This window comes from Pogona vitticeps, chromosome 2 (genome assembly GCF_051106095.1).
Source record: "Pogona vitticeps strain Pit_001003342236 chromosome 2, PviZW2.1, whole genome shotgun sequence".
Taxonomy (NCBI): Eukaryota; Metazoa; Chordata; class Lepidosauria; order Squamata; family Agamidae; genus Pogona; species Pogona vitticeps.
Window position 1 is genome coordinate 179,893,670 of NC_135784.1, and position 15,529 is coordinate 179,909,198.

The following is a 15,529-nucleotide window of genomic DNA, read 5'->3' on the forward strand; positions in this document are numbered from 1 at the left end:
TGTGGGTTTTTCGGGCTCTTTGGCCGTGTTCTGAAGTCTGTTCTTCCTAAAGTTTCGCCAGTCTCTGTGGCCGGCATCTTCAGAGGACTGGAGACGGAACTGGATAGTTGAGTATTTATTGCTGTGAGATCAGCTTTTGTCCTATTCAGGAGATGGGTGACTGTGGTGATCAGCGTGTTTTTTGTTGTGGGTGTATTGTTGTGATAAGAGGGAGAGATTATCTGTCACTGTGATTGATAGGTGTCATTAGCTGGTCTTTTGTGTGCAGTGATCACTAGTCCTTGTAGCTGGGTAGAGTTAGGCTTTGTTGTGTTTTAGACGTTCTTCCTTTTAGTTGAAGCTTTGCTGATGTTTGTGGATTTCAATGGCTTCCCTGTGCAGTCTAACATAATGATTGCTGGTGTTGTCCAATACTTCAGTATTTTGAAATAGAATGTCATGTCCAGCTTGTTTTAGGGCATGTTCAGCTACTGCAGATTTTTCCAGTTGTTTTAGTCTGCAGTGTCTCTCATGTTCTTTGATTCTGGTGTGGATGCTGCATTTTGTGGTTCCAATATATACCTGGCCACAACTGCAAGGTATCCGGTATACTCCTGCAGTGGTGAGGGGGTCCCTTTTGTCCTTTGCTGACTGTAACATTTGTTGTATTTTTGTGGTGGGCTTGAATGTTTGTAGGTTGTGTTTTTTCAAGTTTCCTCATGCAGTCCGTGACCCCTTTGATGTATAACAGAAATACTTTTATTTGTGGGTGACTGTTTTTCCTCTTTGGTTTGATGGCTCTTGTGATTTCATTTTTGGAGTAGGCATTTGCCTGTAGGGCCCAATTCAGATGGTTGAGTTCGGTGCTGAGAAATTGAGCTTCACAGTTCTGATTTGCACGGTCTACCAATGTTTTGATTATGCCTCTTTTTTGCTGTGGGTGGTGGTTGGAGTTTTTGTGTAGGTAAGGTGGAATCCTGCAAAAGGTCAGCGAACTCTACCCAGCTAGAAGGACTGGTGATCACTGCACACAAAAGACCACCTAACGACACCCATCAATCACAGTGACAGATAATCTCTCCCTCTTATCACAATACACCCACAACAAAAAACACACTGATGACCACAATCACCCATCTCCTGAAAAGGACAAAAGCTGATCCCACAACTATAAATACTCAACTATGCAAACAAACTGCACCAGAGCACAGGCAGAGTTCTGACTCCTGTCCTCTGAAGATGCCAGCCCCAGAGACTGGTGAGATGTTAGGAAGAACAACCTTCAGAACACAGCCAAACAGCCTGAAAAAAACCCAACAACTCTTCAATATTAATTATTTACGTACTCTTTCAATATGCAGATTCCTTGACTAAACATGCATTTCTCTATCAGAAGGAGCTGCTAAGATATCTAATTCTTGTCTCTTGGGGTAGCCACGTGGTTAGGCCCCATATCCTGACTCATTCACAAGAGGATAAAAATTGTTTGGGTACTTGCGCAACACATATAAAGCTGAAACCTATTATACATACAATTGGAAACATTGCAAAAACTAGGGAAAAAATTAAAACAGCACTTCTATATTCAATTCAAGATGGCGAACCGGTAACTGGTCGGTGGCATTTCCTCCGCCGCGTGGTCCGTTTTCTTTTTCTTTCTTTTTGTTTCTTCTTTCTTTTTTCGTTTCTTTTTTCATTTTTCTGCTTTCTTTTTATTTTGACTCCTTCCCTTACTGTTGCTGTTGTTTGTGGCTTGTCTGTGGCTGTGGAGGACGCAGAAAGACACTGTTCCTCAGAGGGCATCTCGGAGCTGGAACTGGAACTGGAACTACAGGTCGAGGCGGCGAAATGAACCCAGTGCTGGAGCTTGGATTGCGGGGGTCGACAGAGGCTGTTCCGTGAAGCTCGGAGTGTCGGTGTGCTGGAGTTCGTGAGCTGGGAGTCTCAGCGGAGGTACTGGCTGGAGGTGAACCAGAGGGACTGCCGAGACAAGCCCAGAAGCGTGGGAGGACATAGAAGAGGCTGGAGGCTTGTAGGAACCTTTTAGACTCCGGCAGTGCAGAGCCTTCAGCTGGACGTTTGGCATTGGGGAGCTTGCCGTGGGGGTCTGTTTAGGGGTCCTGTGGGCTGCCCCCCTGCTGGATGCCATGCTGCAAGCCTTATTGGAATCTGTTCCTCCTGCCCTGTCTCCTGCTGTGAACAGTGAGGTCTTTACAAACACCTTCATGATACGGAAAATGGCAGCAGTAGCGCCATCTTCACCACGAACTTTCCTGCTACTGCTCCTTTCCTTCCTAAATGTTGAAGCTTGCCTCAATTTTAAAAACGGTCTCAATTTTAAAAACTGTCCTCATGGCCGTTCCAATTACATCTGGATAGATAGTGATCTCCAGATATAACACAACGAAACAGGACTCTGAGTGGGGGGAGAAATTTTGTGTTCAATTTCTATTTGTTTATTTATTTTTATTTTATTGTATTGTATTTTTTATTTTATTTATTATTATATTATATTTTGGTGTATTTACCTTACAATATTTCATTTACTTATTGTAAGTAAATTTCATTTTTTGTTTGTTAGGCAACCTTCAGTCTCGAAAGACTATGGTGACGTGCTGTGTATGGGGGACTTGGAACAGCATCTAGTGTGGCTGAGAAGGCCAATTCGAGAGTGACAATCTCTTCCACACTGAAGACAAATCCACTCTGTTCCCTGTCCAGCTCCCTGGTTTTTCTGCTTTTGTGACTTCCTCTTTGCCTCGGCCTGCTGGACAAGGGTCTCTTTACTTATTGGCAATATATGCACTTTATAGTATTTAATCTATGTTCAATACATTTAATTTATAATTATTTAGTTAATATATTTTCTCTCTTTTTTTGAATTATTATTTGAACTATCTACACTTCAAACTATTTTTGTTAATTCTATGGAGTGGAAGGCTTGCCCTCCCAGCGAGGGGCCACTGAACATCCGGGTGGTTATGGGTAGAGGGAGATATGGCGCTGGCAGGGCCCCTACTCGTGTCAGAAGAACAGTGAGCAGATGCTTGAAAGCTGTACACTGTTCTGGGACACTGACCAACCATCAGGATCGAGGTAGCCAGATCAGCTGGCCCTCCACTCTAAAACTGGTGCTGTTGAATGCCAGGTCTGTATCCAATAAATTCCAGATTATTTATGATCTCATTCTGGAAGAGGATGCTGACCTGGTGTGCATAACCGAGACATGGATTAGTGGGGAAGGGGGTCCACCCCTCGCCCTTTTCTGTCCTCCCGGTTATGCAGTCCAGCACCAGGGTAGACTGGAGGGACGGGGGGAGTAGCCATTGTATATAAAAACACTCTGGAGGTTACTAGGCGCTCTGTGGTGGTGAAGCAGGGTCTGGAGGCCCTCCATGTGTCGATAGGGGCCAGGGATGGTATTGAGATTTTGCTGGGTTACTGTGCTCCCCGTGACCCAGCCATCTCCCTACCGGAGCTGGTGGACTTTGTCTCCGCAGAACTGTTGGAGTCCCCAAGACTTTTGGTCCTGGGTGACTTCAACATCCATGCAGAGGCAGAGATTTCCGGTCCAGCTCTTGAGTTCTTGGAAACCATGGCTCCCTTGAACATGTCCCAACATGTCAATGGCCCCACCCACGTGGGTGGTCATATGCTAGACCTGTTTTTTTCCTCCAACTGGAGTGAGCATGATCTGATGGTGACAGAACTTATGTCTGTCCCCTTGTCATGGTCGGATCACGACCTAATAAAATGTAACCTCTCAGTGACCCTCCCACCTCGCAGGGAGCAAAGATCTATTGTAATAATCTGACCTCGAAGGCTACTGGATCCTATAGGATTCCAGGATACCATGAGAGGGATTCTGGCTGATCTGGCTGGTGCTCCTGTCATGGCTCTGGTGGACGGTTGGGTTATGGCCTCCGCTAGGGCTGTCAACACGATCGCTCCTAAACACCCTATCCAATGCAGAGCTCGGCCAACATCCTGGTTTACCCAGGAACTATGAGTGATGAAGCAAACCAGGAGAAGAGTAGAGAGCAAGTGGAGAAAGAAACCGACGGATTATAAGAGAGAAGCTGTCAGGGTCGCGACTAACCATTATCTGGCCAAGATAAGGGCTGCTAGTTGAGCTCACCTCGCTGACCGGATAAGCGAGGCTTCAAATCAGCAGGCGGAAATTTTCCGCATAGTTCGCGACCTATCCGGAATTGGTCGGGGTGAAGGGCCTCCTTCTAGTATCTCACCTAACCAATTTGCAGCATTTTAAAAATCTAAAGTGGAGGCCATCCACCGGGAGCTTTCTCCGTTTTTGGTGACAGTGGATCAAGCAGAGATATCTAGTGCTCCGCCTTGCCCGGTGACTGGTGACCATTTTCAGCCTGTGATGGCAGACATAGTGGACAAGGCGCTAGTTCACTGTTGGGCCACCACTTCCTTTCTTGACCCTTGCCCAGCCTGGCTAATCAAAGCAGCCAGACCTATAACAACTGAATGGGTCACAGCGATAATTAATGAGTCTTTCTGGGAGGGCAGGGTTCCTCCTGCCCTCAAAGAGACGCTCATTAGGCCCATTAGAAAGAAACTCAATCTGGCGGCGGACGATATTGGCAATTACAGGCCCGTCACCAACGTTTCTTTCATTAGCAAAGTGGTAGAGAGGGTGGTGGCCAATCAGCTTCAGGTGTACTTGGATGAAACAAACGCCCTGGACCCATTCCAGTCGGGCTTCAGGAAGCACCATGGTACAGAAACGGCATTGGCCGCCCTGTATGATGACCTATTGAGGGAGGCTGACAGGGGGAAAACTTCTCTGTTGGTTCTCCTCGATATCTCAGCTGCCTTCGATACCGTCAACCACTGTATCCTCCTGAGGAGGATCTCCGAGTTGGGAATTGGTGGCTCGGCATTGGCCTGGCTCCGATCCTTCCTGGGAGATCGTCCTCAGAGAGTTTAGCTTGGGGAGAGTGAGTCAGCCCCGTGGAGCCTCAACTGTGGGGTTCCGCAGGGCTCGGCTATCTCCCTAATGCTCTTTAACATCTGTATGAGGCTGCTGGGTGAGGTCATCAGGGGGTGTGGAGTGGCGTGCCATCAATATGCTGATGACACGCAGCTCTACATCTCCTTTTTTCCAACTACAGTGGATGCTGTTCTGTCCTGCAGCGCTGTCTGAGGTCTGTACTGCAATGGATGCAGGAGAATGGGCTGAACCCGGACAAGATGGAGGTCCTGAGGGTGGGCGGACCTACCATCAGTGGTTTGGGCAACTGCCTCTCTTTGGGGGGTGACTCTCACCACGAAGAGTAAGGTTTGCAGCTTGGGGATTCATCTGGACCAGGCGCTTACCATGGAATCCCAGGTGACGTCCGTGGTCCGATCCGCCTATTTCCATCTGTGGCGGATTGCCCAGCTGCGTCCCTATCTAGATGGGGGGGTCGCTCAAAACTCTGGTCCATGCACTCGTAATCTTGAGGTTAGATCACTGTAATGCTCTCTACGTGGGGCTACCTTTGAGATTAATGCGGAAACTCCAAATGGTGCAGAATGTGGCGGCCAGACTCCTTAGTGGGGTGAGAAAACATCATCATATCTCCCCCACCCTGGCTGCCTTACATTGGCTGCCCGTTCAGTTCCGCGTTGATTTCAAAGTTCTAATGCTTACATATAAAGCCCTAAACAGTTTAGGGCCTCGATATCTGATGGAACGCCTCCTCCCACCCAAACCTACTCATATCACTCGATCTAGCCAGGAGGTGAGGCTGAGGAGCCTAACGCCGAGAGAGGGCCAGAAGGAAAAAACAAGAAACCGGGCCTTCTCGGCAATGTCTCCTCGCCTTTGGAATAGCCTCCCTTCAGAGATCCGCATGGCCCCTTTGCTGGGCATTTTTCAAAGGCCAACTGAAAACCTGGCTATTTAGGCAAGCCTTCCCTCCAGCCACCTCTTTATTTATTTTGTTCTTTCATCTTGAGTCCTTGTCTATTGATGTACTATTTGTTTTATATTTTAAATGGTTTATTTTATATGTTTTTAGCCGCCCAGAGTAGTCAGTTGACTAAATGGGCGGGGTACACATTCAATAAATAAATAAAATAAATAAATAAACTAAATTACTTTGTCATGATAGCAGCCAGCACACTGATAAAATCCTTTTGACAGAAACACACAGGAAAGCAAGTTACATGCAAAAGCATACTGTATGCAAGGGGATGCCCTCACACACTAGTAACACCTTTGAACTGAGGAGTATTTGTGTGTCGTCCACACCCCAGTATTACTCTCATACAAAGAAAACACCCCAGCAATGCAGTTTCTCTTGAAAACCTGTAAATGCTGCCTCCAGTGGTCAGAACTTTTCATTCCCACCCTGCTCCTCTTTATGCCACTCAGCTCCCCCTTGGTGTTGCCTACATTCTGATACATCTGCCCTAGTTTAGAACTTAGCGTTCCAAATTCTGCCAGACAAGGAAAATAAAGCCAGTGGAAATAACAATAACAGTAAGAATAATCTACTTGCTGTGATTTTTTACCAGCTGGGTCAGCCTTTCCTTCCCTGTATAGAAAGAGGCCATCTGGATCAAATGCTCGGCGGGGGGTGGGGCAGCAGGAAAGTCTGATCTAGAGTGGCAGAGGGTTGTCTAGGCTTTATCTGCAGTTTTTATTTTATTTTATTGAGAGGGGTACAAAAAGCTGGGAGATCTCTTCAAGATCCAAGAAGACCAAGCCCTGTAATTTCCAAAATGCATCAGACCTCTTTGAAATTACAGACATCAACCCTTGAAACAGTATTTTATGTAAGACGTAAGCATTGGGAAGAACGGGGTGCCTGCAGACATACCTGCTGCATGTAGTTCTAAGTAGCACTGGAGAAACAGCATCTCTTAAATTACAGGTGCATTGTTATAATACACCCATTTTATTGTATTGTGTTGTATTTTTGGAAAAAAGAGCAGTTTATCAAGACATGTTGAGCTTGGAGAGAGCATCTCTGGAAAAGGTGGATGCAACAGTTGTTGGAGAAGAGATGGCAGTGGGGAAACCACCCCACTCTCTCAATGTCGACCTCACAGAGTTGTTTTCAGGCAAAACGGGAGAAGCAGAATCAAGCACGCTGTAGACTGTATGGTGCTATAGAAGCAATACTAGGAAAACCAGCTTCACAAAGTTAGAAACTCCTCAGTCCTTTTACTGACCTCAAGACTCTTTCCCTTTCTCTCTGATCTTTCTCTTCTCTCCCCAGTTCTCTTCTACTTTCTCCTCTCCCTGTTGTTGCTTTCTCTCTCTCTCTCTCTCTCTCTCTCTCAACCCTAGTGCTTGCTCGGCCTTTCCCTCTGCTCATTCCTCCTCTCTGGCCCTTACCAAGGTAGCAAGAAAGTCTCACTGTTTTTGAACTGTTTTAAAAGTCTGGGCACCTTGCAAAGGAAATGACCACATGTAACTGCCTAGAGGCTCAAAGGGGAAATAAATTCCCCCAGATCTGCCTCCAGCTTTGTTTCTCCCCATTAAGGAATGTTTTACACCAGGTGTCTACAGATGGCCCTCCAGGAAACAGCTTAACTAAATGTAATCAATCCATTTTAAAAAGCACAAAAGAACCTTGAAATGCACACCCTCAGTGTCCCCTTAACATCCATGGAAAGTATTGGGTGTCTAGGTTTCATTATTCTGGAGCTATGACAGAGACAGTGAGACAAATGCAGAAACACACATAGATTTTACGATACCCTAGCTTCAACCCTGAAGTTCAGACAAATCCCAAAGGCCAGTCTCTTAATTAACAGTAACAGGGAAACCTCAAAAGATCACTTATTAGCCCCATTTTTCATTTACACAACAATACTAAGGATTTTTTCCATTACTTTTTAGTTTGAATAAGATAATGTCCTAACTTTTGGAAAATTTACCTTCAAAATGCCTCCAAAGAATCTTTGTGAGGCCCCCAAAATGGAGGCCTTAGTGGGAGTGCCGTCGCTCTCGAAGAGAACCCTTCACACGCAGACATCCCCACCTCCGTCCCCAACGCATCGGGAAGAGAAAGGCGTGGAGACCCCAGATTGGGAACAAGAGGTCGCCGAACCCCTTATCTTAAATAAGGGGGTAGATACGGGAGATTTGGAGGCGACTATGAAAGGGTTAACCCTGACCCCGGAACCCGGGGAATCTTTGGCGGGAAGACGGAGGGAGGAGATTGAGGCAGCAGCGGGAGATATAAGGGGGAAGCCGGTGGAGATACTGGGGGGGGGATGGGAGTGGATCTGGATGGAGGATCCCTGGACCCACAAGTGGGAACAGGTCCGCGTCCCCCATGAAGAGGCAGAAAAACGCCGTCAGCTTGGGCTGAAGCCTCGCCCTTCGTATTGGGGCGAGACCGAGGCCAAGGAGTGGAGAAGGAAGCTCCGGGAGGAAAGGGAAGCTGTAGCCCGTGAGCTAGAAAGGAAAAGACAATCGCATATAGCCGAATTGAGGAAGCTGGGGGGTTACCCGGCCCCTGGGGAGTCGAAGGAGGAGACGGGTCGTCCTGGGGTGAGTGGAGCGGGGATGAAGAGACTTTACCGCTGATATCCCTGGACGAAGAACTGGACCCTGGGCAGGGGACTGTGCCGTTATTAACAGGACCTTGGAACCCAGAGATGACAAACCCTTTTATAAATGGTTTATGGACCCCGTTAAAGCCGAGCAATATGTTACAAGAATCTTTGAACCCCTTTTTAGGGGTGAACCCTGTTGGAGTTGATGTTGCAATAAACACGGAACCATCTGATTTACCTCACCCGACTCGTCCTTTATTTGATGAACAGACAGCCCCAAAAACTGAACCCTCACAATCTTTCATTCCAAAAAAGGAGCAAAAATTAAATTAAAAATTAAAAAAGTTGTTACCTGTTGCAAGAAAATAGTCACATTACCAGTTTGTACATTGTTTGCAAATAACACGCATTATTAGGTCCTTGTCGACCTCAGACAAACCGTAATATTTTATGTCATGCTGTTGATTTTCATATGTCACTTCTGGTCATGGTTCGCTTCTCAAAAGATCTGAGGAACTATTTTGGAGTGGGGGGTCTATGGAGTCTTATTTAGAGATCCCAATCTCCTCTCAATTAACTACAACTTATGGGGCTCATTTCAAATTTCTGTAATGCAAAGACACTGGTGGCAAAACCCAAGTGTTGTCTGGACATTCTTGTAACAGGCGTCTTAAGGGCCATACATGGTGCAGTCTCACATGGATTTTCAGGGGACTATTTCTCACACAGCACATAGTAATCAAGGGGAAGACCGATGTGTAAAACTGTAATTTCACATCCAAGTAATTCAAGTTCACTCTTCCCCACAGTGCCTCCCCCCCCCAGCTCGAAACACTAGATACAATTCCTTTTCTTCCCACTGTTTTGATGACTTGGTGTTTCTTATCAGTGTGCTTTGGCAACTTTGGGCCCATACGCCTTTCTGAGAAATTAGGGGCGAAAATGCCTCCCCACAATGGGTTTTCATTGCTGACGCCAGTCCACAGAGTGCTTTCCTGTACGTCAAGGGATGCTGTTTTCCGAGACGTCATGCTGAGCACCAAACCTCTTCCGTGAGGCTAAAAATTCCCCTCCTGGGGCAACTTCGGCTTCAATTCACACTGTAGGCATTCAAGACCACTCAAGATTTGCTTAACTACCCTTTGAAAAATTTTTCCGTTAAAAGGTGGGAAAGGACACATTTTTTCATCCTTTGAAAGTACAGTATATTTATGGGTGCAGTGAAGATTCTAGTCCTTGTGAATGATTATATGCTCAGAACCTGAGCACAGCGGTTACTCCACACCAAGTAGCAAGGTGTGGTTTTGTCTAGGTATCCCAAGATCAGCTATCTCATCCACTGAGTTCTTAGTCCAAGATATATCTCAGATTCTCAATAAATTAGGCACATAAAATACATCTCATTGTAACAGGTCAGCAGGGAGACGACATCTAGCTTCTGCTGTAACATGACTCATTTTCCTGTCTAAACAGCAAAGAGGGCTAAATTGCCAGCCACCATATTACATTTAATGAAGATTAACAACAAATTCAGGCAAGTGTGAACCCGATGGAGCAAATGATTCTTTTACTTTGTTGTGCCTTTGTCAAAACTCACTGTTCCAAATTCCATTTAAAGACATTGGATGTTGGTTCCCGCACATGCTTAGTCATCATTAGGCTGCTTTTGACCACTTAATTTATTAACAAGGTTGACATGATCTGAGTTAACTGTTATAAGAAGGGTCGGACAAGTGGGTCAGGATCAAAGTATATCATTACAGATGACACATCATTAGCAGAGGCAATAACATAATTGCTAAACGACATATGATTGCCATAGTAGGAGTTTTTCACACACCCTGTAGCCTACAAACTATATAGCTTTGTTTTGTGAGCGGTCATCAGGCGGTAAACAGATTTTTTTTCACAAGGACAATTGATTATAGATGAACATCAGCTGGAATCACTCATCTAGAATACTAACGTGGTTTCAGCTTCTAGTTAACATATTATCTGTAACATGCTCTTTGATCTTTAGAATATCCTTAGCATATTTGCCCTGGGATATAATGCATACATGCTAGGTTCTGAGACTGGAGAATACAGAATACAGTATATGTGCATATACCCGAAAGATATACTAACCCTTCTTCACCTCTTCTTGTCATCTACATATAAAACCAATAGACCGTCCAACTGAGTATAGCACCTTTAAGGGAATATTTGTCTAAAACACATGAGCCACAGTGTTCTTATTCTCCACCTTTTCTCATATACAATACTTTCTTTGAACCTGATGTAGGAATATGTCTGTGAAGATTCTCAGTCATCCAGGTGAGGTTATCTGGAAGCTGAGTCATGGCAACTGGGAAGTGAAGGTTTCCCCCAGTGAGGTATCAACATGGAAGATATATCAGGGGTCTCCTACCAACTCTTCTCAGACTGAAGAAGCTACTTGGATGAGTAGTGAAATGTTTCAACTTAACAAGAAAGAGGTCCGCTTGCCATGATTCAACTTCCAGACAATGTAGGAATATTAGTTCATAGATGCTTTAACTGGCATTTGAGAACTACACGTTACACATACGCTTGTAACAAGAAACAAAAACTGGTGCTATTTATGGCTGTGCATGACAGACATAAATGAAGACAAAGACACTCCACAAGAGAAGGGATATCAAGCACAGAAAAGATAGCAGAGAGGCGGGTGTTGGTGTTTCTCCCCACTGGGCACTTTTCTGCTACATTTTACCCGAGCTTCATGAGAAAACATCTGAATTTCATGCATGGGAAATGCTTGGTGGAAAGAAATTGCAGAGTGAAAAGAGGGTTAAGTGCCTTCCCCTCTACTTCTAAGTTCCAAGTTACCCCAAATTTAAAATTGTTTTGCGCACCATTCATGGCTATTTTAGGGTTTGCTGTAGAGAGACCATTTTGCCCTCAAGTATTGACCGATGGTAGAATGGATAAGTCCAATTTCCCAGCCTCTCTAGTCTGCTTTGCTCTGCCAAAGCTAGAGGCATATAAACACTTTTACCCCCATATCATTAAATAGGCCTAAATGAGTCTAGCCCAAGTAGGACTTTCATCTCTTCTGCGCTGCAGGTCTTTCCACGGAAGATAGCAAAACAATTGGTCAGAGAAGTGGGGCATTGTACTGTATTTCCGACATATCAACCTCTCCACTGCTTTTGGCTAGTTGCAGCTTGAACTACTATGAGCGACATTATTACAAAGTTCTGGCAGAAATTACCTACTGAGGTTTCTCCAGTTAATTTAAGTTTTTACAGCAACAACTGTTTTTATTCTGCTTCAAAGTATACAGTCATTTATATTATCCACAAAAACATCTGGAAATATGAGACAAAACAATATTTATCCCCTCTTTTCAGTCCCTTTTTTCCCTTCCAGTGAAGTATCAATTATGATTTACAGTATTTTTATTTCTTGGCCTTTCAAGTTGGAACGATGGAACAGAATTCTTCTCCAGAGGCTGGAATTCCATCACTTTTCTCATTCTTGCCTAATTCAATTTGTAAAACTCAAAAATGTATAATAGCATTTTAGGAATTCAGTACTGCTATTACGTTCCACTGACATATCTACATTTCATGGCTTCTTGAGAAACATTCGTATGGAGAAAAGGTAGCTCTGATTTGTGGAGACAGATAGTCTCCAGATATATACTTAGAAATATCTAAATGTGTAGCAAGGTACTTCTTTATTCCCTTCCATTAAAAAAAGTGGGGAGGGGAGAATTGGATTTGGATTTTGGAGCTCAAGAAATTATTTAACAGAAGTGAACTGCTCCAAACCACACTGTTCTTTGCACATACTGAGGTCCTTCTCACTATGTGAGGTCTTCTCTGGTGACCTCAGAAAGGACCAGATTCTGTGCATACTTATTTGTTAGTTTGTTTATTTGTTTCTTTCTTTTATATGCCATCTTTCTCCCAGTAAGAGGACCCAAGGCAGCTCACAATATTAAAAAGAAGAGACTTAAAAACATAATAAGTTAAACATTTTTTTAAAAAAATTAATTATATGCTAATTAATTAATTAAAATACAATTGAATAATTGAAAGAAGTGAGCATTAAAGACTACCACTTCCTTTGGTAATAGAAGAGATGCTTGGAAATAATTAGTTTAAATTCATGTGTTACCTTTAATTTGTAAGAACTATCAATAGCAATTTAAAATTGTGTCGCTATGTTAAAGTTTTCAGGGACATTTCATGTTAATTCCATCTATTAGTTTTTTTTAGGGTGCTGCCATGCCTAGAGAAGACCCCATGCAAGAACATAACAAGAGCCTTCCTGCCCACTTCATTGACAATTCTAGCTTTACAGCCGGGAGTCAGCCAGATCACTAACACCAGACACAGAACGGGAGGGCAGCAGTCTCTCCTTTTCCAACTTTTCCCCTCCACACACACACCTGTTACTACATGTCATACTGAAAGAACAGCATCTAGTTAACCTTGAAGACCCCCTTTTTCCATTTGATCCTAAAAGCCTCTGGAAAAGACCCTTCTGGTGGTGCTACAAGCTCCTCACATCCACTCTGCAGTTTTCTGAAGCAGAGTCTTTAGCGTTCTGTTGTCAACTATATGGAATGCCCTACCTTCACAAATGCAAGCTGCTCCTACATTTTTTAGTTTTAGGTACATGTTGAAAACATACCTATTTATGGAAATTTTCCTTCTGTTGGTCAAAGTACCATCTATCCCATGGGGTACATCAATAATGTATGCTAGTTTTCGTACCATTCACATAATTAATATGTAAGGGTGTAATATACAAATATGTACATTGGTGTTGTGTATACTATATTGTCTGTTCCTGTACTGTATAAATGATCAATTTTATAATTATTGTTTTTGATCCTGAGTGGTATATAAAAATCTCATAAATAAATATGTAATACATAATAATGTTGACTCACAGTTCTAATTTCTTATCATAGTAAATAGTTTCTGACAGGTAAACATATATATAAGAAATATAATTTAGCACCTAATGCTATGTGCTGTGATGGTGACTTCACCAATTTTGTGATGGAAGACCTTTCTTTTGTCACCCCAAAACCTACAGTCAACAATTTAATGGGATGAAGGAAGAAAGATTATACTTTCTACAGCTTCCATAATGTCATAGAGGCACATTTGTGAGAATCAAATGACAAAGAAATATACAAATCTAAATCTAGTGTTCCTGACACTGGATATTCCAATTGCACCTTAAACCAACACTTTAAATAAATTTTATTTCTACTTATTTATTTAATTCATATGCCACTTTTCTGCCAAAAAAACCACCTTATTTTCCAGATGAAAATGACTGCACTTACGAGTACCAAGGGTACTGAGCAAATTTTATGAGATCTGGTAGCTGGCACATATTTTGGAAACCCGAATTTCAAAATGCATGTTTCCTTCCATCAGGGAGCTTCTGTTCCAACACATTGGTACCACAAATCTTGTATGCTTGGCAATAGGCTATGAACTCCAAAAGGTGACTGTTAGTGCCTGAAAACTAAGACAATTACTAGAGTTGGTGAATTAGTGTTTCTATTACCTCAGTGGCTGTTTTGGTAGGGTATTAAACATGCACACATAATTATAGCATTTGGAAGGGATACCACTGAGGAGAAAAAGGTCTTCAGTCTTCTTAATGCAGATATATTACTTATCTCATGCAGTTGTGCTTATGAAATGTAACTCAGATAAAATAGACTGGATGATGCACATTACTTGAGGATTCAAGCATTAACAAAATACAGGCAATTTAGCAATCCAGTGATCTCAAAAGGAGACAACAGAATCTTGACTTGTTCTCTTTAAAGCCAGAGGGTGACTGCAAGCTAGAAGCAATCTTGCTCCGTATCATTGGCTTAAAGCCTCATAATTCTAGGTTGGCCCAAATTTCAAACAATCACCATTTTTACTCATCCCCCCGGGCTTTGGGGTGTTTTCTTCCTAAATTAAAGCATGTTATCATCAAATCCTTCAAGCCCAAATATTTTGAGAGCCAAATCAACTTACCGCCTGGGACTTTTCAGAACAGATGAGGTCAGTAGATGGATAAATAGTGAAGGATTCGCAGAAACAAGCCAGTATTTATATTGTGAGAAAGCCACATGCTAAACCCACAGCACGATTTGCTTACAATCTGGGGTATGTTTTTGTCTTTCTCTGAGTATATGGAAATTATGAAATTTTCAATCTCTCCCTTTTTCTTTTCAACCTGCCCTTTTGCACAAAATGACATAGTTTTTTCTTTCCTCTTTTGAGAGATCAGACTAGCTTTTATGTTAAACCACAGACATGTAGGTATATAGGTTGTATGTTTTTGTATGTATCCCAACTGACAATTCAAATTAAAGGTAATAGTATAAAGCCGCGTGTGTAGGATTTTTAATTATACCGTTTAAAAACACTTCATCTGAAACGTTTGTGGATTAGCTCCCACGGTCATAATTCACATCCTCCAACATCACTCAGGAGAGCTGTTTGTAGCAGTCCTCAAGGATCGCTGCCCAAACATGCTTCGTACACCATTAGACATTGGTTTAGGTCCTCTTTTGCCTTCATTTCCACTGCGGTCACGCACCCTTGGCTGACCTGGAAGGAAAAAAGGCAATTGTTTTTGTTTTTTTCATTTAAGCAGGCAGTGGAAGTAAATGAATATCCTATAAAGTGTTACCAGTACTGTAGTCTGAAAGTACAGTAGCTGATTTTGGAAGCCATGAAATGAGAGCAAGTAGCTAATACATTGGTTGTTGTGGGTTTTTCGGGCTCTTTGGCCGTGTTCTGAAGGTTGTTCTTCCTAACGTTTCGCCAGTCTCTGTGGCCGGCATCTTCAGAGGATAGCACTCTGAAGATGTCAGCCACAGAGACTGGCAAAATGTTAGGAAGAACAACCTTCAGAACGTGGCCAAAGAGCCCAAGAAACCCACATCAACCATTAGATCCAGGCCGTGAAAGCCTTTGCGAATACAGCTATTACATTCTTTTTTTTTTTACCTGCCAGGTGTGGAACT

The 15,529-nt window shown here is 43.3% G+C and overlaps 1 protein-coding gene across 4 annotated transcripts in view; it reads right to left on the reverse strand.

The window, feature by feature from the left end:
* FOXP3 (forkhead box P3) overlaps positions 1-15,529 on the reverse strand; it is a 39,580-nt gene that overhangs the window by 17,794 nt on the left and 6,257 nt on the right. For 2 of the 4 annotated variants that reach the window (XM_072991470.2, XM_072991468.2), the window contains exon 1: positions 1,584-4,810. In XM_072991470.2, coding sequence (XP_072847571.2) covers positions 1,584-1,782 — 199 coding nt within the window. In that variant the 5' untranslated portion in view covers positions 1,783-4,810. Of the gene's footprint in view, positions 1-1,583; positions 4,811-13,805; positions 14,317-14,531; positions 15,111-15,529 lie in introns of those variants that run through there. The other 2 variants (XM_072991471.2, XM_072991472.2) reach the window with 2 other exon arrangements.